Here is a 24,071-nt window from a genome sequence, read left to right on the forward strand (position 1 = left end):
TAGTTAAAACAGTGTAGTTTAGCATAGGCTCATGTAGTATAAACAGGTCACTTGAGCAAGACCTGACCTAGGTGAAAAAGCCTTCATAAGCACCCCTTTATCAGGATGGTGCAGATTGGTGGTCTTATGCCAGTGTCATTCGTACACTGATTTCTTCTGCTGTTTTTATGTGGCCTCTCAGCCAGAAGAGAGAATGCTCATAGTTTTTGTCGAGAATCGGAAAAGAAACCTGTCTTTCTCTACCTCCACTTCCAAGACATGGATTTTGGTCAGAAAGATGTTTGACAAGAGGCACTAACATGCTAACAGTTAGTTTTGGATACTTGAGGCTACCATGACCATCATGAGAGTTTATCCAATGAATCCTTCGTCATCTTTCCTGCTTAATCCCTAGTCAGGTCTGCTATTTTTTGACCAGCAATTTCCAGGTGTTTGCAGCTTGTGTAAAGGCTTATTTCTTCAGTTGGTTTGGCATATACCTGTTATACCCAGGAAGGTATTTTAGTAATAATGTACATAAGGGATGCTGTACCCATTATACCCCGGAAGGTTTTATTTTTAGTAATACCATAATGCATATGAGGGATTTTTTTCAAGCTGGGCAAGGGAGGGCTGGAGTCAAGAAGGGCATCCAACTGCAAAGCATAAGTCAAACAAATTGAAGAAATAAGCCTTTACATGAGTACAAACACCTGGAAATAGCTCGTCAAAAAATAGCAGACCTGTCTAGGGATTAAGCAGGAAAGATGATGAGGGATTCATTGGATAAACTCTCATGAGGGTCATGGATGCTTAAAAGTATCCAAAACTAGTTGTTGGCATGTTAGTGCCTCTTGTCAAACATCTTTTTGACCAAAATCCATGTTATGCAGTGCCTCTATTGGAGTTAAAGGTGGTTCCCCAGCATCATACTTGTGGCCCATTCTCAACCTTGAATCATATGTGCTCTAGTTTTTCTGCATTAAAACCACATCATTAGGGCCCTGTACTAAAGTATAAAAGATCATTAAGGTGGTAATGGGTGACTTTTACAAAGTGTAAATTACTGGCCATCACACACATTCAAGGGCGGAGATAGTAACAAATGTTAAGATTTTTTCAACCTCTTAGTTACACTAAAAATTGTGATGTATTAGATGTTAGTTTTATATTGAATATGGACATATTTGGTAAATGTTCCTTGAAGTAGGTATATATTTCAAAAAGTTTTATTTATTCAAAACTTTTTGATCACTGGCATTAAGGGTGGTTTTCGTAAGGCAGGCTTATTTTTTTCCGTCAATATTAAGGTCAATAATAAAAATGAAGTAGAGTGCAATTTCATAATGGTCATGCTAGGTTACCCAGCCTTTTATGATGTTTGAGTGTAGGGGTGTAATATTCAACAAATTAGTTAATTTTATTGCTTCACCTGCTTACTTGCTTAAAGAACATGAAGTAATCATATAGGTTTCTAAGTTTATCTAAATGTAATTTATTCAAAAGTCATATTTTGCCCTCAGATATTACTTGGTGTATACAAAAGGATTTATTGTTGTTTACTTGGGTGATTTTAATAGATAGATGTTATAGTATTTTATCATACATTTCTTACGTGTCTGTACTTCTTGGTTAAGCCCTAATTGCAGTTCATCGTAGCATTTGCTTGTTTTATTTTTCTCATTTTTATTTGATAAAAATGACTGCATGTAGTAAAGAATCCTAAGTCAAGATCTGTATGCATTCATGATGTTTCTTTATTTACTTTTTCTTATGTAATTCCTATGATAAATGTGATATTTTTATTAATTTTCTTACTTGTATTCTTCTTTCTACTCAGCTGCATATGTCTACTACTATGTTCATCAGATAATTTGTATATGAAACTAAAGATATCTTAGTAAATGCAAATAAAAAGTATAAGCCACAACCCCTTACATAATACTGTAATTCAAAGAGGGGGGATTGGACTTTGGAAAAATGTAACCCCTTTTTTTCAGAGTACGTAGAAATGTCTTTTAGCCTTGAATGAAGTACTTAAATGTACTGGTTTCTTATCCTAGGACTGCATACGAGTGGGTTAATCCAGCTTCTGTTGGTCTCGTTGTGGTAACATCAAGTGAAGGACGCAACCTTCCTTATGGAAGGTTGGAGGACATCTTGAGTAGAGATGTCTCTGCTCTGAATTGTCATACAAATGATGACAAAAGAGCTTGGTTTGCTATAGACCTGGGAATTTGGTTCATACCATCAGCATATACTCTCAGACATGCGAGGGGTTATGGAAGATCAGCCCTTCGCAATTGGATGTTCCAGGTAAGTATTTCCTTTGTTTTTATGGCCTCAGAATGACCCATTTTGATCCCAGTGTGTAACCCTTTTTGGAGAATAGCATCTGTTCATTTATTCGTCTTTAAGACGAATGGACATAAAGCAAATGTAATGAATTGTCTTTTTTCAAGTTTTCTCATACTTCAGTTGTGTAAACACCCATTTACGTAGTAAGGGCAGTGTTCTTTATGGAAGTGTATTGTTTTGACAGTCTTTGAATGGTTTTACAGGTGTCTAAAGATGGAATGACTTGGACAACACTGTATACTCACATTGATGATTGTTCCCTCAATGAACCTGGAAGTACACACACTTGGCACATACAACCTCCACAGGAGGAAAAGGTAATATTTGTTTACAACTCGGTACTAGTTTTTGTGATTTTTCTTTATTGAAAATGTTTCCTTTATGTAACTTGTCACAACAAAGGATTAAATTTGGTGTGACAGCAGTATAAAGGTCAACATAAGAAAATGTTACCTAAATTTTTACTTAATTGAATATGCTTTTGCAGACTGGTTGGAGACATGTACGAATCCAACAAACTGGTAAAAATGCATCAGGACAAACTCATTACCTTTCTTTGTCGGGCTTGGAACTTTATGGAACAGTTACAGGTGTATGTGAAGATCTAGGTCGAGCAGCCAAAGAAGCGGAGGCAAATCTACGTAGACAACGAAGACTTGTGAAATCACAGGTGGGTAATTTTCCTCCCTTTGTCCAACTAGACTTAGTGGATATTTTGGCAATAGATGTTTATTAATCAATAAGGATTTAGAAAAATTCTGAGAATTATGTATGGGGAAATAGGATTAGAACTTAGGCAAATGTAGATTAGAACTTAGGCAAATGTAGCAGTGTTCTTTTATAATATATTCTCATGAGCTGCCTGTCTTGGCAGATGGTAAAGCATATGGTGGTTGGTGCTCGAGTTGTCCGTGGCCTAGACTGGAAATGGCGAGACCAAGATGGAAATCCACCCAGTGAGGGAACCATTACAGGAGAGCTTCACAACGGTGGGTGTTGGCAACATGTGCAGTGATGATTTCTTGTAATTGTGGGATACTTTACTGTTGATATAATGTTATTTGTAGTTTTCTCAGGTTTTCTATAGCCTAGAACATAAAACCTGTTTTTTTGTAGGGAGGTTTAAACTTGCGCGTTTTGATGAATGTGAATAGGTAAATGTTTCATCCTAAGATTTAAGATAATTTGTCATTCAACTATTTACAGGTTGGATTGACGTAACATGGGATCATGGAGCTTCCAACAGTTACAGAATGGGTGCTGAAGGAAAGTATGATCTTAAGTTAGCTCCAGGGTATGATCCAGAGTCCCCTCAGGTGCCTGTCGTTTCCAGCACTATCAGTGGCACATCCAGCAATACAGCAACCACTGCCTCCTCTGCATGTACTGCAACAATAACTACTACTATTAAGTCAACCAAGGTATTGTATTGAGTTTGGTCACTAGAATACTGCTGCTTCAGAGATTGTAGTACCAATACTGGGTAGGCTGGAGTATGGTAATTTTAGCATGAGATTATGCTTCAGAAGAGTTAAAGCCCTCAAGTAGACTTTTTCAATCAGTTTGTTTTCATCAACACAATAATGTAAAAAGCTGTTTGAGAATATAAAAATATGCAACGATATTTGAAGCTTTACTCTGTTTAAAAGTGTGGTGGGTAGTACATGTAGTTAAATTTTTAGATAATACAGAAATCCTGGAATGTAACACTAATCTAAAATGAGTTGTATACTTGTTAACATTTCTTGGCTATTTTGATGTTTGGTCACGTGTTGTTGACCCTTCTCTCTTCTCCAAGACCTTTGGTTGTCATTTACTTCTTAGTGAGGAAGTTTGAAGACTTATTGAAGCTCTATAAAGGCATGGTATAAGTTGTAAGAACAAACAAGGTGTATGTCTATTTGAAGAATTGGCATGCTATGGCAGACACTGCAAAAATTAGTCAAAGATAAATGTGTTTTCTTGGTTTAAAAAGTTTCTTAATTGTTGCCAGTAAAATTAGAGGGCGGCATTGTGAAAAGTAATTACTGTATGTTTATATAATTATCTGGACAGGATCAGTAGGTCAAGGATTAATTGAAGCATGCTGTGTATGTTTTGGAAAATGTTTCTTGCGAATGAACTTTCAGCTGAATGCATGATGTTTTGACACAAGTATTGCTCTGGATGTCTTTTGTACTTTTGATGATGCATATGAATTTTACTACTGTTAGAATTGTCAAAATTTAGTGATTGATATATATAGTAATTTGATTTTAAATGAGCATTGAAATTGATGAAATTGAGTTTTGTGTAGTGTATGAATATTACCCATTTTTCATATCAAGTATTTGTACGTTAATTATCAGTCCTGCAGATTTTTGTTCTTAAATGAAGTGTCTGATTCTCCAATTATGTATTGCAGGTGGTGAGTACTGATGTTAATCAGGGAACTAGTGTGTTGACAAGTCGCAAATGTAGCTCAACTCCATCACTACCTCAGGCCACCACAGATATTCATAAGCATTCTGTGGCTGCATCTGAACAGGCAGCTTCAGATGATAACCTCACTGCCAAGGTAATTAATTGCCTTATACATGTTGTGATGTTGCGATGAATTGTAATGCTATTAAAGATGATTTATTCACCAGTCATGATATTTTTAAAAAGATAATCCCTTAATCATTCTTTTAATGAAAATTTTCTTAACAGGCTGCCGAAACTGTGGCAGAAAACGTTTTGAGCGTAGCCAGTGCTGAGGCTCTGCTGAGCGTGGAAGGAAGCGGTCGTGACAAAGGTTCGGAATTAGCTTCATTAGTGCAGTCCCTTAGTCTGCAGGACCGCGATCTCACATCCGATTTCTCAGACGCTATGTCCTCGCTGGAGTCTGTGCTCAATACCAGTGATATTAAATCGGGTATGAGTGATGTGACAGAGGCTATAACTGTAATGGATGTTGGTTTACAGCAAAATTCAAATAGCAAGTCAAATTCAATTGTTCATTCGGGTGGGGAGTGTCCTCCATCTGTCATGGTGAATGAAGAAAAGTTTGGGGAATTGGGTCATAATGTAGGGATGTTCAGTGGCAGTAGCAGCAGCAGCAGCATCGGCGGCATTGCCAGCAGCAGCAGCACCAGCAGTAGGAAACGTTGTGGGGGAGTAGTTACCGGTGAGGGTAAGAGGGACTGCACTGGCCGGTCTGCCATGTCATCACAGCCTATGAGTGTTAGTGTGCCCAACCTGACCAGTGCAGACTCTGAGCCATTGACACATAGTCTGCTGGAGACCTTTGCCCAGGTGGCCAGGCGAAGGGGGGGATCAGCTACCATGGCCCCTAGCTCAGGGGTGTGTGGTAGTGGGGGAATGGTACCCCATGCTCCCAATGTGCCTGCTAGTGTCAGTAATGTTCGCACAGGCTTGGGGCAGCTGATAGGTGGGCCGCCCCCAAGCCTGGCCCACCCGGTGTTTTCGCCCTCCACCCACTCCATGTCCAGTCTGGTCCGTCTGGCCCTCTCCTCACACATCCACCTCCCAGGTTAGCCCCATTTGTATTACACACATTTCTCTTCCACACCAAAATCCTTGAATCACAGAAATCAGACTTAAAAGAGCAAGCGTGCTATTTCTGTTTTAAAGTAAATTCTATTCATCTGAAGTTATACAGTTAATGAATTAATTGGGAGTGTTGTAATTAGACTATTTATCCTGAAGCAATCTTTGGCTCTTGACAGGTCCACATTTCTGATGTACAAGGACCACATTATTAGTATTGAGATACTTGTTCAGTGTAGTTATCTGGTAATTATAGGTTCTTGAGTCTTTCTGTTTTAACCTGTATTAGTAAAATTTTTAAGGTATAATTTATTTTCAAGTATTTTGGGAGGTTGTATATTTTAACATTTGAACCACATGACACTAACTGTCACCTTTTCTAACACCTAACCATGTCTGCCAGTCAAAAAACAGAAATCCATTGTTAAGGCTCACGTTGCAGTAGATAAATCTGCTATGTAATTGCCTTTATTTTCCAGTTGCATTTTGTTGATGTTTGTTCCGTGTGGTTTGGTGTTTGATTAAGGTTTTGATTGCAAGGATTTTCAGTTCACCTGTTTTCAGCTGCAAACTCTTAATGACTTAAGTTGTAATAGTTACTTGAAGTGATATAACAGGTGGAATGAAAATGTATTAATGCCTTTATTTGGTGATGAGTTGGCTACTGCTGGATGAATTCTTTTATTCCTTGCTTCCAAATTTGCATTGCTAACCACTTAATTCAAAAATGTTGTGAAATGTGCACTCTTTGCTGTCTGATTTAGCACAGTTGCAGTAATGGCAGAGGATTTATTTGAAGGGTTACTTATCAAAACTGCATGCAAAAGCTCTGTATTATTTGGTAAGCTTTATTAAACTTTTAGTGTAGGGAGACATTGATGTGGAGCTTTTTGAAACTTCATCGTCAGTGGCTAATGAAGTGTAAACAGAGTTGCATGAATGTGAAAGCATAAGTTCTGAATACCTCAATAGTATTAATGTTCTTAAAATTTTGGCATTGTCGTTTTGGTAGAATTTTAAGGGCATAATTATATTGGCTACCAGTCAGTTTGCTGCTGTTTTTGTATGTTTTTGGTTGTAAACCATGCAGTCAGTCTGTAGGTGGTATCTATCTATAGAAGTTGTGAAATATAGGAAACTCTGCAGTGGACATGACAGGCCCATAAGCAAACTCGATAATTCTTTTGCAGTCTTATTTGAGAACTTTATTTCAAAAGTTTATAATTGCTTGTCAGCTTGTTAATCTAATTTCCATTCATTTTTAGTAAGGCGTATGATATTGTTTTCATCAGGTAGCAAGGATTACAGTTCACGTCCATTTGTTAAGATGCATCAAGCAATATGTTTTAACTGCCATCTCTCTTTTCCAGCTTTTGTTATTTTCTGAAAGCTAGATTAAGATAACATTTTCTGAAGGTAGGATTAAGAGTACATTTTACATAAAATTTCTCATTATTAGGGCATATTTAGTAGTTTTCAGTGCTGTATACAATGTTGCAGTGTACGTGTTATGCAAGGTGTTGCTCAGGAGATGAACCACACACAGAGGTTTCAGTACATTGTGGTACTTTAGTGTACAGAGTATTGAGGGGTGTCCTGATGTTTTAGTTATTAGTGAAATTGAGAGTTGTGTAACTGTATAAGCATAAGGGATTTTTCATAAGAATTCTAAAATTGAGATCTTGCTGATCTGACAAATTAACATAATTCTTATGAACCCATTAATCATATTTAGCCTAATTCCAAGAAAATGGGTCATTAATCACATTAGATGATAGGTCTTGAAAGATAAAATACCCCACTGCACATGCCCAGACCGTGCACCAACGTCCCAGGTGTCATTCATTTTATTGTGTGGCCTCCTTGAATTACTTTCCTTTAATTATCAGGATTAACATATTTTGTGATACGCCTTTCATCTTTGTGCGTCCATTGTATAATGATATATGTTGTTGGGTATGCTTAGTGATTTGCCTTTTGGTGACTTGACAGCTACACTAACCTCTATGGTTATGGTAAGTACTTTCATTTGTTTTCATTGTGATTTTTATCAATCCTTGCTCCCGGGAAATACCTGTTCCATGATTTTTCTTGGGCTTCAGGTTTAATATTAAAGTCATGGGATATTGTCAGTAATTTTTCAGTGATTTGTTTCAGTAGATATTGAATTTCTTTCTTTTTCATTGTTCCAGTATTAAACAGTTGTTTTGCCAGTTTCATGTCTTGGAGGCTTGGTTAGAGAACCACATAACCATAGTGGCAAGGTTTATTCTGGGGGTTTGTAATATGTTGGCAACGCTTCCAGCAGGGCCTCTCAGAGCCTGCCTTTAGAGAGGTTCCCTCACTGGTCTTCTGCAAGGCCTTCCGGCAAGAATGGCAGACTCCTTACTGGATCTATTCACCATGTCATTAAATAGCAGACTATCACTTTACTGCTCTCTGCAGCCAGGTCAAGTGGCCTTGATGTTCATGCCCTTTCCATCTTTGGGCTTCTGAGACAGGTTCTGGTGAAGTTTTTGAATGGTACTCATTGCACCCATTTGGCTTCTGTACGAATGGGTTTTGGGCCTTCTGAAGCTTGTTGTAGGCAATCCCATAGTTTTTAAAACAGGGGGAGTATTCTAAATCAGCCCCACTTCAGTTGTTCATGTTTTCAGTTAAATAAGAGTCTTTTCATCTTCATGTTTGGAGGTTAACCAACTTTGTCTCCAAGATAATAATTTTTCAGAGGTAGCATCCACAGCTGTCGCCATCCTCTGCAGATCCTCTAGCACTTGCCATTACTACCAGGGCAAGTGACCATGGTTTGTTGCTTGTCCTTGCCCAGGGCAGGTGGGCATGATTGCTTGTTGTAGCGCAGGGTACTCATCCACTTGAAGATTTCTCTTCCAGTTTTGGCAGATTTCTTCATTTACCTGGGGATCTATTCCAGAAACTCATTCTGTTATTAAGGTTACAGGTCTGCTCTCTTGGATTAAGGATATGATGTTGCCCAGTTGATTCCTCCAGCTTCAGTTAAGCTCCACACTTGGTTTAGCTCCTTATGAACCATTGGTGAATGCATATTAACCTGTTAAGCATCATTGTGGGAGATGTTGCCACTCCCATATCGTCACATTTTCTATCTCATAGAGCAGTCATTTGTTCTATGCTGGTTTTTATACATTTTTGTGAATGTTTTTTCTTTTAATATTGTTTTTCGTGTAAACATATTAGGGTATTAAATAATGTAGGATAAGCGAAGATGAATTTATTTTGCATTTATATATCCTGAAGATTATATTCATGAAACATAGAAGGGAAGATAATAATCTTTTGTATGCCATTCCCAGTGGAGCAGTGAGTGGTTTAATTTCATTTACATTTGTATCATGCTATTTTAGTGCATGTGGTATTCTAGGCAAACTGGTTAGCAAATATGTTCATTTCTGTTACAATGTGCTCCATGACTTCGTCATCGAAAAACTTCACAAACACACTAGGGTTTTCCTTATCCAGAACAATAAATGTCACACCTTTGGGTGAATGAAAAATAAAGACACTCCTCTCCTTATTGGCAATGCAATGCTCAAATCTAAATAATGGCTTTCTTCAGAATCAGATAAATCATCTTTACTGTCTGTTAGAGGCTTCTGAGCTGCTACTCCGAGAGTCCTCATCAGTCTCTTCGTAGAGTACTGATATCTGTTGAGGCTAATGCTTTTTCTTTTGCCTTGGAATGCTCATTATGGGGGATAAATGGGATCAAAACAAAGGAAATCAGTTTGCCCTTGGACATCTGAAGTATAGTGGGAGACAAGAGGTAGATTACTGTCTTCTGTCAAACTGTTTCCAATACAAAAAAGTTGCTAAATGATGTTCCTACAGTTTGTATAAGAGTAAAGTGTATTTCTGAACTTGGTCAGTGTGGCACCAGCCTTGAAAGAGGGAGAATGTGTTACGCCTCTGAAGGCTGTGTGATGTGAGATGCAGGCGACTGAGATATGCTGTTGGTGATGGTTAACAGGTTTATTGGAGTTTCCCAATCAAGACAGTATTGTTGCTAGCTTTTACCACCTCTCAAGTGTGTTAATGGGCTTTATGACCTTTTAAAGTGTGACGCTCTAATTCCAACCATTGGTCTTCTATTGGACTTTAATTTGGTACAGGGTTCATAGCCTAAACTTAGTTTACAGGAAGATGTGGTTTGTTAGCTATTCTTTTGCAAATCTTGCCTTACCTGTTTCCTCAAATACAGACTTGTCATCACTGTCTGATGAGAACCATGAGGTTGTGTCTCCAGCAGAGCTAAGATTCTGTTTTGAGATATTACCCACAAGTCTGTTGATGAATGTTGAGCCCAATTGTTACAACAGATCATGTTTTGCCATTTGAGAGGGATATGCATCAGTCATCCTCTTCATCTTCATGGCCCTCAGTTCTTGTTTCTGGCACACTAAGGAGCTGTATTTTCTTGCACTATCTAGTCTTCATGCCTTTTGCACTTGGAGTCTTCATGTCCCTCGGTTCTTGTTTCTGGCACACTAAGCAGCTCTGTTTATTTTGCATTATCTAGTCTTCATGTCTTTGAGTTTGGAGAGCGCCCTGTCTCAGATATCCTGATTTTCATTAGAAGTCCTTTTTTTATGGGAACTCCCTTGTTATTTGGCCACAGGGTGGACACCCTACCATCATATTGCCTTCTCTTCTGTTCTCTTCTCTTTGAATGCTTGCCCTTGCCATCATCCTCTCTTGTAAACTGCAGGTCAGGTTGTTTGTGCATGAGATATTTCTCCAGTAAAACCTTTATTCCTACAAACCCATTAACTGGAACACTTTCTTTGCCCTTCCTTCCCCACACTTATCTACAGTTAGGGTGGCACAAAAGAATGAGTGATACCTTTTGGGATGTTGGACTATAGTCTGAGTCCAATAAGGTCTTTTCGCTTTCAAGATCTGTGAAGTTTCTGTGACTGTAGAGCCATTTGCATGTAATATAGCTATATATGATTATTGGTCTGTGGAAGTATTTTATAAGTAAAATTTTTTATTTTTAGTTGAGCATGTTTTTTTTTTTTTTTTAGATACAGCAAGAAAACTAGAAGTAAATTCATAGTATGTACTCTTTGAACCCATCATGTTAGGTATTACTTTAGAAGAGCTTGACTAATATGGGGAAGCCTAGGTTGCCCACATTTTCTCTACACATTGACAGGCTCTGGACTGCTCTTTTTACATTAATTTTGTAGTAGGTATAAAGGAAAAACGGCTAGCAAAATCCGTATTTTTCAGTCATACTTACGTACTCAAGTCACTGTTAGTGTGTAGTGAGTACAGTATATGTCTGAACCACTTGGGAATCAAAGTATCTTTTTGATAACGGGCATATTATGTGATTATAGTTTGCAGTATATAGCCAGAGCTAAGAAATATTACTCTCATGTAAATGTAATTTATGCGATAGCTAAAGACTACAGTTGTCCATTGTTTACATACTTTAGACTATTTGTTACAGGTTCTACAGTTTAGAGGATGAGTTAGGTAGTAGGTCTAATTTCCTTTAACCTGCTAAGTTTGTATGCTAGCCTTCTGTGTAATGCAACCCTCACATAGCTAAGGGTTTTACTTTGTCTTTTATATACTGTACAAAGAATCTGTCAGTTTCTATTTTGCTTTTGATGAAAGCTGAAAATGTTTAGTTTATTATTGTGATTTGCTCGTCTTCATCTAATATTAGTTCTTTGCTTTCCTAAGGTAATGGTTTCTTTAGGTTAAGAAGCCTCCTTATTTTACTGTTGCAGTTTTTAAATTTTCTTTTTGTCTGTTTAGCCAACTGTCAATTTTGTTTTCTGTCATCTGTTCGTTTCTTTAATAGAAGTATTGAATGCTATGTTTGGATTTCTGGATTTTAAGTTCTGGACCTTTCAAATAGGTTAGAAAAAAATAGATTTAAACTCATAAAAAAAATTGTTTCATGCTAAATACAATGTCGTTTGGTAGTTTGCTAGTAGAGGGAAGTAGTTATAGAAATAGAGCATAGCCTAGACGACAAAGTTGTCGATTGCGTCAAACAAAAGAGTACAGTGATGAGTAACATTAAACGTGAGTGCAAGAGATTAGGAAAGGAAAGGAGAAAGAGGGCAGCAGTGTGTTTAAATCATTAGACTTTATGTAAATTACAATGAACAGAAGAGGAAGTAAAGTAAACTTAGTGTACGTCTGCAGGCCAAGATCTAGGAGAAGGTTATTGGTTAATGTGGAATGCTGTTAACATTACAGAGATTATGTATTTCTTACTTTATTTTGGAAAATATATTTCTGAATTTTTTCAGGTACATAAAATCACACTCGAGTTTTAAAAATTAATCATAAAAAATGAGAAATTGTCTTTCCAGTGGTATATTTGGTACTGAATTGTCCATCAATACTGGAGGAATTTGTTTTATACAGCACTAGAAAAAAAAAAAGCGGAAATAATCACCCACAAAGTTTTTTCATTTAGCTTTTCTGTTTCAGTGAGCAAAGCTCCAACAGTGAGAAGATGGGTTTTCATATTTGCCTTACTTTTCAGTAGCATATTTGGGTTGGAAATTAGCCCATGAATATGTAGTAATTTCTTTCCAATTGTACATTAGATTTGGAGATTGGCCCATAAATGAGTAATTTGTACATAAATGTAAGAAACACACTCCATATTGGCTCTCAGATGTTTTGTTTTATATCAATAATAGTCTAAGTTGCATTAAAAGTGAATTACTTAGTGGAATAGCAGAATTTTTCCTATGTTTGGTTTTGATATTGGCTCATTTTCAGCGAAGCGATTTGTACATAAATTTGGACATTAAACCTCAAACTTATTACATGCCATATTACACTGCAGTGGGGGAAAATGATTGAAAACCTACTTGTGCTACCAGTTTATTTTTCTTTATAATGCATTCTCTCTCTCTCTCTCTCTCTCTCTCTCTCTCTCTCTCTCTCTCTCTCTCTCTCTCTCTCTCTCTCTCTCTCTCTCTCTCTCTCTCTCTCTCTCTCTCTCTCTCTCTCTCTCTCTCTCTCTCTCTCTCTCTCTCTCTCTCTCTCTCTCTCTCTCTCTCTCTCTCTCTCTCGGGTTGGGACACAACACCATTGGTTAGATTCCAGCAGTTTGTTGCATTTGCATTGTGTGATACACACTCTTTTAGGCACTATTTGCTGCTTGATGTGTCTTCAGACACAGTAATGATTATTAGCTTTCTGACATGATCACTTAACCTAACTTAGATTGTCTTAACATGAAAATAGCACTTGAAGACTTATTGGCCTAAAACTGCATATATTCGCACAGTCTTCCACATGGTAACCGAGTTGGTAACGTGATAGTAAAAAACAGAGCAGATCAAGCGTAATGTTAGAATATACAGTTACATCAAAAGAAACCTACAAGTAACTTTAACTCCTCTGACAATTGCACTGTCATTTGACTCACTGATATTCTGGAAATAGCCCACACAATCCAACCCTTATTTGCTCAGAATGTAAAGTACAGTGACAATTTGTTGTGTGAATGTCCAAAATGTAATTGACAGCGATTGTCAAGTTTGAAGCAAATGTAAGGTAATTTTTTGCGACATTCCTTTTTTAGTTAACCATTATAACAGTTGATTTGAGAACTGAAATTAACATTTTTTGTCAGTAAACAGGCAAATCTCTCAGGTCAGCCCTTTTAGAGGTATAAATAAATTAGCTCAGTTGTTAGGTTAAACTAATAGTTAGTTTCTTAAATTTCTTTTACATTTAGTTCGTAGACATTGCAGTATATGTATATATTGCACCGTATTTAATTATGAATCTTCCTTTTTTATATTTGTATACATATGAAAATAGGCCTTTATTTAAACCATCCTTAGTGCATGGAGAGACCAGAAGAGTGCCATGTAGTCAGTTGCTAAATCAGTCATTATTAATCCTTTTGAGTTTGCGAAAATAGGGTTGTTCAAAGAGACTTGGCATTAAACTAGTCAAAAATAGAAAATTATTATTGTTTGCAATTTATTTTCCCCTACTTACTATGCAGTAACTGACAAAACATATTGGAATGGAAATGAATTGCAATTTTTCTTGGTGCAAAATATAAATATAAAATGCATTTAAAAAAGTACTAAAATTTATAAGTTTCATTTCAAAGATACTGAAAGTAAGATTATTTGGCTTCAGAATGATGCTAAAACCAGCATCCTATCATGAAATGTGAATTTACTGCTGGCAGTAAAAGAGCCAGAACAGTGTTTGTTTTACAACATCCAAGTTTGAACCTCCATACCGTCTCAAAGGAATAGTAATCAGGAGGTAAAATTGTCTGGGAAAGTTTAGATATGCTCTATCATGACCAAGATTTTTGGATATTGTTCAAAATATGAAAATCCTTGATGTTTAGCCCTTGTTATAATAAAGAATAAAAAGCAAAAGTAGATAAAGCATGGGTCAGGATTAAATTGATAAATGTCTGGTTCTTGTACAATACCTAAGCATCCTTTCATCACCATGCTTGCTGTTATTACTGTATGGGTAAAGTACTTTGGTCACAGGGACTACTGAAGTTAAAAAGACACTGCATCGCATAAATACCTGCAATATTGCTGCATTCTTATCTTTCTCCTTTCCAATACTTAAGCTTAATATTTTTTAAGGATTGTGCAGTTCAAACGCTGGTGCAGTAAAATTTAGGTGGTAGGTATGCCTCATGAACACTATAGAGAAAATTCAGAGGCTGATTCTTTGCTTGATTTATTCAGAGAGCACTCATGGAATGTAGTGATTATTTTCAGGTTTTCAGAAACCTCATTTATTCATAACAGAAGTAGGGTATCTCCCAACAGTTTTGAATGAGCATTAGGGTTGAGGCATTGTGAATGAGTTAGTGGTTAGTTTTCCTTTAAATGTTCATGCACTTTGTAGCATCCTCATTTTGACAATTAACATTTTTCGGCGAAATGAGCACGAACAAAAACTACTACAGAAAATTTAGAAGCAAGTGAATGCATCAGTGTCTTTCACACATATTTGCTGTCTGAACTGGAGCACTGAAGGTCTTTCGAGAATACTTAGGTGATTGGTTTTCCCAAGTTTAGTTAAATTGAAATTTTCAGTTGAAGGTTTGATTAATACAACTTGAAAAGTTTAGGTTGTCTTGTTAGACCATATTGTAACTAGTAAAGAAGGACAAATGTTTCAGTATGTGAATCATGACCTCATTGCTAATGCAAATTTTGTTTGTAGGTTTGTCAGTAGGTCTGTCTTCTGTAGTATTGCAGTTTTATATTGTAACATTTCTAGGTATTCTTAGGGCTGTTTGCCAAGCCAGTATAAGATGTGCCCATTCATCTTGAAGCATGGAAAACTTATGGTTTTGACTGGTGTTGGTTTTAATCTCTGAACACACATCACTTGTTCAGTAGCAATGCACTTGATTAGTTACTTCTAAAACTGTAATCAGGATGTGACTAACACTCTGTGGTAATGGGTAGAATCCTTAGGGTTAACATAGTCTCAGTAAAGTAACCTCCAGCTGGAAATGTCTTTGCTTACTCTAAAGTTAACTGCAAACAACTCTTGGCATGTGGCCAGATGAGTATTCATAAGGTAAGGATATCAAGAACACTAAGATGATTTGCTATCGTAATATTTTGTTAGCTTAATTTAACCTCTGTGGCAATGTTGGAAATTCAAGATTTAATTTTTTTTAATTTAAGAGTTATTAGTTATGAAGAGTAACACCAGTCTATTTGTCATGAGACAGAGGTTCATGGTGTTTTGCATACAGCCGAGGTGATGCATAATTGAGTAGTTACTTCATTTCTGGATTCTGTTACTTAATAGTTAACATTTTTACTTCCAATGAAATTTTATTACATTATATAAAGGCAGAATTACTGCTTTTGGGAAGTTGAACTGTTGGTGTAAAATAACCTAAAATCATAAAACTTTGTGCAGCAAGCAGTAACAATGAAAGGGGAAAAGTAGTATACAGTAAAGGTAAAACTGAAAGAGATAAACATGAGAATGGACATTCATTATTATTATTATTATTATTAAAAAGAATGGTTGTTGGGGTGCTGTTTTTATATTACAATTGTTCCATTTCCCAAATAAGTTTCTTTGTAACAGCAGGTAAATTATATAAATGCTGTCCAAATTTATTTAATTTCCATAACATGTTGGTAGTTTTTTTTACCATTTACAAAGGCTGAATGAAGCCAAGGTTACAAGCATGTTGTATTTATACTCGCAAGCAGGCTTGAAGAATCCAGGAGTTTTTTTATTGGCTGCCAAGACTGGGGGAGCTCTTCCTACTAGCGGGGGGAGCTGGTTCATCCAGGAGTCTGTGATTTAGTGCAGATTGGCTGGCACCAGGTTTTGGAAGTCCTGTTCATAGGGTGCACTGCTTGAGCTAGTGATGGCTGGAGGGTTACCCAAGGGGTGTGCCTTGCTGTGTTTCTGATGGTTGTAGGGAGAGGAAGGGTCTCTGGGTCATGTTCAGCAACAGTTTTGACCAGAGAAGGATGAGGGCCTCCTTCCAGCAGTGGTTATCACCAGCCAAGATCTGTTTTTTGTCTTTTGATCTGCTGGCATTGATTGGCACTGCCATGTTCCGTTATGTAGTGCTGGTAGACTGCCCCTTCATGTAGGTGGACAGTAATCCTTTAGGCAAGTCATTGTTATACCAATTCAGCTGTGGAGAAATTGCTATACTGTATTAACGGTATCAAGATGACCATTCTTTTTAACAAAGTTTGCTTGAAAGGTTGTCATCAGAGATATTATTACAGTAGTATTATTAATTATTATTATTATTGAGAGAACAGAGGCACATTTCTAGTTATAATAGATTATAACTAGATGATTAGGATTTTCTTGATTACATCAAATGCCATGCTATGCTTGTTTCACTGCTTGAAGCATTTGTCTATGGATAAAACTAAGTTCTGAATAAATTGAAAGCACTAAATTGCACCCACATCTTAATGTAGGTGGGGTTAGTGTCCAGTAAAATAGTGTTTGTACATCTCCACATTCCAAGGCTAATGATGGCACAGTGTGTTATTGTATTTCATATTTAGCTAAAAACATTAATAGAATGTTTCACATATATGCAGTACAATTTTGTTGAAAGTTGAGTAATAAACTGCAGCAAGCTTGTTTCTTGTAAAATATTGATAAAAGTTCTCAAGGAAATAGTAGATGGAAGGCCACATTCAAGCAGATCAAAGAGTGTTGTCATGTGCTTTTCTTAACCCTAATGGTCGGTTTAGCATGTGCACCAAAGGTAGGTGGTTGCAGTTGACACTGGAGACAATAATTTTTCAAATACAGTACTGCTTGGGCTTGTATATTCTGTACTATGCCAAGTGACTGCTGTAATCATTGTCATTAATTGTATGTCGAATTTTATCTCTTTGGGGTTCAGACATTGTGAGTTCTCCAGTCTTTTGTGCCTTGGGAGGGAATTTGATTTTCGAAGTGGTTCAGATTCTCGTCTGTGATTAAGCCCTGTCATCTTGGCCTTGACTGGTTGGCATTGAGCCACTTCATGTCTGCTGTGTTACTCAAGTTATGGCATCTTTAGTATGATTGTCTAACATGGGAAAACATTTCAACTACTCATTTATCATAGGATCTTTGCAGTGTTAAAAAGAATGAGCTTTTGCTTCCCATTTAAAGGGATTCTCTTAAATACCAGTAATTCATTTTTGCACTCCACCACTATCAGACTTAACAAAGACTATTCAACTATATATAAATTAGAAAACTGGGTCCCACAAGGAAGTAGTATCAGTAGCTCGCTTTTATACCATGGCAGTGAATATCACCAAAGAGTTACCTATTGGTGTTGAAACAGTATCTATATAGATGATTTTCCAGTCTACTACTACTACTACTACTACTCATTATCTAGTTATCAATTTTCAAAGAATGTTAAACCTTAACATATCAAAATTAAATAGACAGGCATTGTTTGTTGGCTTTCAATTTTCAATTAAAATAAGTAAAGCCATTGTTTCATAAGAATGTTAATTCTAATGCTGTGTCAAAAACATAAGAGAATTGTAATCCCTTATGGCATCCATCTGTAAAGTTTGTAGGCATAATTTTTGACAGCCATCTCAATGGGAAAAACCACTTGGTTTATATGAAAGCAAAAGAAAAAATGCTCTTATTTTGCTCAAACTTTCTCAAATTACTTGCGGTTCTGATAGGCAAGCATTTAAGTTTAAAAAAAGAAAAGTTTTATCCTTTTTGATAATTGCTTCCTATGTCAAATAAATTTCTACCCCTTGAGTCTTCTAAGCTTTATGTTCCAACACTCCACTTATTTTGCAGATCAAAAAGACATGAATATTCTGTCAATTTTCTGTTGTTACTCCAATCTAAACTTATCTTCCAGCTTTGACCAATTTTCCTCCACTCTAAAATCTATGGAAAGGGCAAACAGCGAAGGTGGAGTAACCTTCCCTTGCAGCTTCCCTCTGTTTACTACATAATCAGTCAATAAAACATCAGCATCAACTTTGTTTATGGATAATTTCAAATAGCTTTACATATTCAACAGGAATGCCATAGTGGCACAAAACCTTTCAATGTATTGGTCTTTGGATGCTGTTATAAGCAGTCTCGTAATAAATAAAAGCCATTTGAAGGGGATATTTTTAATTCCTTGTGCTGCTACACAGTATATTGTGACATAGATATTGATCTGTGCAACTCCTCTCTTTTCTAAAACCAGCTGTTCATCTTCTAAGCCTTTCTCCAGCATGTTGGGAGAAAGCATACCAAATGTTTTTATTACAGCAATACTCAGGCTTTGTTTTGAATTTAAAATAATCTTTGTGGTACTTTCATGATTTTGTGTTTCCCATCCCCAAAGTTTTCCACCAGTGATGCCTCTCTTAAAGAAACTGAATTCATTTGTACATCCAGGTCTTGATCAGCTTTTGGTATATTAGTCAAGTTATCCCCCTCATATCTTTTATTCATGATCTTTCAAATTTTTCACCTAGAATTTTTCCCTTTAATGATGTTACTGACTCAGCCCTGTCTTTCTTTTCACCCATGATATTTCACTATTTATTTTGTAGGCTATTCTAACACAATGTCATTCCTGAATACATGCTTTTGTCAACATCACATCCTTCACATTCGAATGTACTCTCTTATATCCTCATGATCTTTGTTTAAACATCACCATCTAGACTTGAATAATTAGCATGTTCTCTGCATTTATCTCCTCTCAGAAATTTATGTAGTGTATCTTTTGTTTTTGTCTATTCTGTATTTTATCATTAGTCTCGTCCGATATCCAAGGTTCCTTGTTAGCTCATGTTCTGGTACTTCCTTTCAGCAGATTGATGTGCATTGGTAATGTTAAACTAGTTCTCATGGATAGGTCTGCTCTTCCTGTAATATGATTTCAGGAACTACGGATCTTTTTTGATATTCATTTGCAAAAGCCTTTTGATATTCGTCTTCAAGAAGCTCTATGAAATTAAACTTCGACACTCATCAGCATCTTGATATCGTGTGCTTAACTTTATGGTACTAGTGGTGTTAAGATCATGCCACCTACTTCTCTGCCAATTCCATCTGTTGTTCATGAATTAAGTCTTCATATTAACCCTATCCAGTCTTTCTTTTCTCATACCTTTGCACCATGATTCACAAACAAGATATTCACTCCTTATCTTAATATTTTGTACTTGTTGTCTTTTCCACAATGATGGGGATTCTTACTTTCCAATTCACTAGTTTCAATTTATCCTTAATATTTCTAAATGGGGGTTCCTAGTACACATATGCCCTGGGCTTGGGAGGTCATTTTTTAAATATGCCCATCCATTCATGTGGCAGTATCAATGGGGTATTCTCTGACAAAATACAATGAGAATATCCAGTTCCTGGTAGCCTGCAGTTCTTAGTTAAGTAAAGCCAGTGATCCCTACTGTTACCTATTGGTATGTAACCGGATGTTTAGGGTTGAAGCCAAAGAGACCAAGTACTCAACGTCTTAACCCTATCCATCATTCGGCTGCCAATGATTTCATGTGCTGCTCCTGAGCAAGGCCACAGTGTTTGACTGGTAGGTTATCAACCTAGAAGGCAGCAGGTGCTCGTACCCAGAGCTTGAGGATCTAATCCAAGCCCTACTAGCTGAGTCTGACAGGTTTAGCACTCACAAAGTGGAAAGGACACTTCCCCAAAAGTAGAGTATATATATATATACCCCCTAGCACCTTATTGTTGGACTGGGGCCCTCCAGAGAGCAGCTACTTGGAGCTGGATCATAGCTTGGGCCTAAGAAGTCGTTCTGAATTAGCTAGGCCTTTTATTTTTTTTACCTCCTACCTGGTCTGTTTTTCCCCTCCTCAACCTTTCTGCTTGGCTTTGAGTACATTATTGCTAGCAAAGCATGGCGGGTGAAGCAAGCAGTGTGCCTCTACAGCCGTAGAATTTTAGTAACTAGCATGGTTTAGCAAAGTGAAATTCTAATGCTATGTGGTTCTTTTAGTGATGGGGTCCATTCTCAAACTGATGACCCTCAAGGCACCACCAGCTTGCCTGTGTCTGAGAAGGAGTCAGAGGGCAGCTTGTAAGAAAGGGGTTTATTTGTCCTTTGCGTATAGTTTCATGGTAGGGATTGGAAAATTTGTGGACAAATTTTAGTCGCTAATGTTGAATGAATATATTAAATACCTTGAATGTTCGTGACCAAAGTATGGGAATAGACTTCATAAAACCCTCCCCAGAGTTCAAATTCGAACAAAGGCACTGCAACAGTGAGGCCATACAAATGTCCAGACCAAAAAAGAAGAAAATTCAGAGAAGATCCAACCTGGATTCATTTTGATTCCGTATTTGGGGAGAAAGTGGCCAAGCTTTCTGCTGTTAGAAACAAGGTGATATCACTGTAAGTTGGAAGTTGTTGATTAACTAGCCATCCAAGAAAAGGAACAGTTTATGGAAAGCAAATGGTTGGTTGAAACCACCACCAAAATTTAGTCAGACTGTTTGATAACACAGTAAACTACTGACAGCTTCAGTTTCAAAGAAAACATGACACAATGAATGGTGTCTAGGTACAGTTATATTACCCAACAATGAAGGTAAACAGATACTCTTCACTGCTACACTGGTTTCGGCTGTATGTTAAAACACCATTTTTTTTTAAATTAATCACCAGAGGTTTTATTTGCCATATTACTTTTAAAGAGGAGCATATACTTTGAACCTAGGAGATTATTACCAGTGCCAGGTTTGTTACTTTTGACTTGTCTTGAAGATATATGTGTATGTGTAAGAATGCTGTACATATTGTACATTACTTGAATGCAGTGCTGTCATAGTTAACTTACAACTGGCTTATAGCATGTAAGTGCATTGGAATGTGAAATGGATATTTATTGTATTGGTAAGTAGCAATTTAGTGAATATTTTTATATTTTCAAGATGTTATTTGACAGCAAGTTATTTATACCAGCAAGTTGTTTCCCCTATTGCGGAAGTTGGGTTTATAGAGAGATTAAAAATGGCCACCACCACTTTCATACTTGTAGTCATGGGTGAAATCCCTCTGCAGGAAACTTCCCACAACATTACTGCTTCATGGAAATACACAGAAGGCTCAAAAGCAGTGTATCAGCCTCATCCACAAACTTGTGCCATTCAATTTTCTGTCTTGCACATGCCATGGATGTTAAGTCCCTTCCATTTCAGTGTCTCTCACTGTGTTGATCCAAAAATTTCCAGGCCTTCCAACACTGAATTTATTTACTTTTTTTTTTTTTTTTTTAAACAAAACTGTCATCTTACATTCTCTGCATAATGAACCCATCTCAGGGTTTTTTTTTTTTTTCTTTTAAGTTCTAACTTCTATGTAACACTATATTTCTCACTCGGCCTGTCAATCCTTTTACTCCATGCGTATGCAAAAATGAATCCCAACTACTTTAGTCTTTTTCTTACACTCACTTATTCACAGTTCATTTCTATGTCAACATGTTTTCTCTCACCTTGCCATCATCTTTTACTTTTTCTCCAAAATAAAGTACCTGTACAAATCAACCCCTCTACTTCTTTCTTCACCCATCCATATTAAGTTGAGACAGTATTGTGTGCATTTATTATCTTGCATTCACATGTATTGTCCTTTCATTTACCTCTTGCATCAGTCTTGTCTATAAAGACTTTGGAACCACAAAACACCTTTGTGTCAGACCCACTTCCATTCCAAATACTTCACCCTTCCATATACATGTTCCTATACATTTCTGCTTTTATCATACAAACATTCAACTTCTCTCAGCTAATTAAGTACTATATCATACATGTTCTGCAGCCTTCTTATACATGTATATTCTTTCTCACAAGCAAGTTATTTTGTAATGAGAAGGTTAAACTTTCTCTAGTAGGAATTGTCCTATAAATATTTTGTAATGAGAAGGTTAAACTTTCTCTAGTAGGAACTGTTCTATAAATATTTTGTGTGATTTTTGATGGGTGGGTATGTTTTATCTGTGGTTTGCCAGTGGCTTGAATCAAGGAAACATTTGAGGATGGCGCCCAGTATTATATGGGGCAGTTATAATCTCTCTCTCTCTCTCTCTCTCTCTCTCTCTCTCTCTCTCTCTCTCTCTCTCTCTCTCTCTCTCTCTCTCTCTCTCTCTCTCTCTCTCTCTCTCTGAATATTGGTAATTAAAATTTTTTTTCGCCAGACTTCAATAATTGTCTGAATTGCAGTTTCATGATGTCTAGCTTTCAGATTCATGATAATGTGTGCTAAATTTCTAGGTTAATGGAAAGGATGGATTTACTGCCTTGCAATACTGTAGTTAAAATTTATGTAGTGAGTAAAGTTAGGCTGGATGTAGGGTGTTGGTGTTGAAAGATAGTTTGCATGATAGATGTTTTTGTCAGTATGTAAGGTATTTTTCTCATTTTTCAACAATCTCAGGAATGGAGGGGTTCATTGAAATCTACTGAAGATAGGGATGTTGAAATTTTACACATTTTCATTTATGAGTCGGCCATAATTTGTCATTTCTATTTAAATAATGGATGTTTCTTCAGGTTATTTTTAATGTAATTAAGATTATTGAGTATAAAGCCTAAGTTAAATGAGATGCTGTGGAGATCGTGGGAGTAATGTTGCCCAAGATCTTTCACGATGGTGAGCAGCTGGTAGTAATTTACTTATTCGCATCGTTCAGGAGTTCTTTGTATATGCTGTGTATTTTGATACCTAGAAATAGTATTGCAAAATAGTTGACGTAGCCGATGTGTTTAGTCTAATATATTCTATGCAAATGTACACAGAATTTGAAATTGTTCACCTTTAGAATGCAGGTCATCAGCAGTCACGATGTATAAATGTTTTTCAAGTGGTTAATTGCATTGTGAAAAGTAAGCAAACCTTTACTAGAAAAAGTTTTGTAAGGTCAGGAGGGTTTTTCTTTAATTCATCATGACTGTTGTTGTTATATTTTCTACTTATAAGTGATGCCTATTGCTCTCTTTACAGGGAATATGATTAGGTTCACTTTGGGGTTTTTAATAATATCAGATCATATCTTAATGCATTATTTTTTGTAGTTAGCATGATGACAGTAAAGTGCAGTACAAAAAATTTTGAAAACTGTTATAGAATTACAGATATTATATGACCTTAATCTTTACTTTAGCATACAAGATGGCCAATAAAGTTGAAAGTAATACAAGTAAGTAGAAAGTTACCGTAGAATAGGATTTCCAGGCTAAGACTGTTGTAGTTGAGTTGAACTGATTTTAGTGGATACTTTATATGTTAAATGGTAATATAAAAAAATCTAAGAGTTAATGTTGTATCATTAGTTGAAAATTTTTAATGTGATTTGAGTTTTTCTGAATATTGGTTCATCCTTTGTTCAGAACTGAAATTTCGAGTTGCTCTTTATTGGTGGTCATTTATGTTGGATAGTTCATTTGGTAGATATTAGTTGCAGGTAGAAGTACTTGATGTAGGAAAGCAAGAAGCTTCTTGTTTTGTATTTTGTTTCAGCACATTTTTTTTAAAGTTTCTTAGTGTTGAGAAAATTCAAGAATATATATCTCTCTCTCTCTCTCTCTCTCTCTCTCTCTCTCTCTCTCTCTCTCTCTCTCTCTCTCTCTCTCTCTCTCTCTCTCTCTCTCTCTCTCTCTCTCTCTCTCTCTCTCTC

The 24,071-nt window shown here is 36.6% G+C and overlaps 1 protein-coding gene across 34 annotated transcripts in view; it reads left to right on the forward strand.

Moving 5' to 3' along the window:
• Window positions 1-24,071, forward strand: part of Ufd4 (ubiquitin fusion-degradation 4-like) — a 202,520-nt gene that overhangs the window by 152,481 nt on the left and 25,968 nt on the right. For 17 of the 34 annotated variants that reach the window (XM_067132895.1, XM_067132894.1, XM_067132899.1 and 14 more), the window contains 8 exons: window positions 2,043-2,295; window positions 2,541-2,654; window positions 2,825-3,007; window positions 3,212-3,326; window positions 3,544-3,758; window positions 4,742-4,894; window positions 5,029-5,851; window positions 23,559-23,594. In XM_067132895.1, coding sequence (XP_066988996.1) covers window positions 2,043-2,295; window positions 2,541-2,654; window positions 2,825-3,007; window positions 3,212-3,326; window positions 3,544-3,758; window positions 4,742-4,894; window positions 5,029-5,851; window positions 23,559-23,594 — 1,892 coding nt within the window. The remainder of the gene's footprint in view (window positions 1-2,042; window positions 2,296-2,540; window positions 2,655-2,824; window positions 3,008-3,211; window positions 3,327-3,543; window positions 3,759-4,741; window positions 4,895-5,028; window positions 5,852-23,558; window positions 23,595-24,071) is intronic. The other 17 variants (XM_067132911.1, XM_067132915.1, XM_067132908.1 and 14 more) reach the window with 7 other exon arrangements.

Source organism: Macrobrachium rosenbergii, chromosome 32 (genome assembly GCF_040412425.1).
Source record: "Macrobrachium rosenbergii isolate ZJJX-2024 chromosome 32, ASM4041242v1, whole genome shotgun sequence".
In the NCBI taxonomy this organism is placed as follows: domain Eukaryota; kingdom Metazoa; phylum Arthropoda; class Malacostraca; order Decapoda; family Palaemonidae; genus Macrobrachium; species Macrobrachium rosenbergii.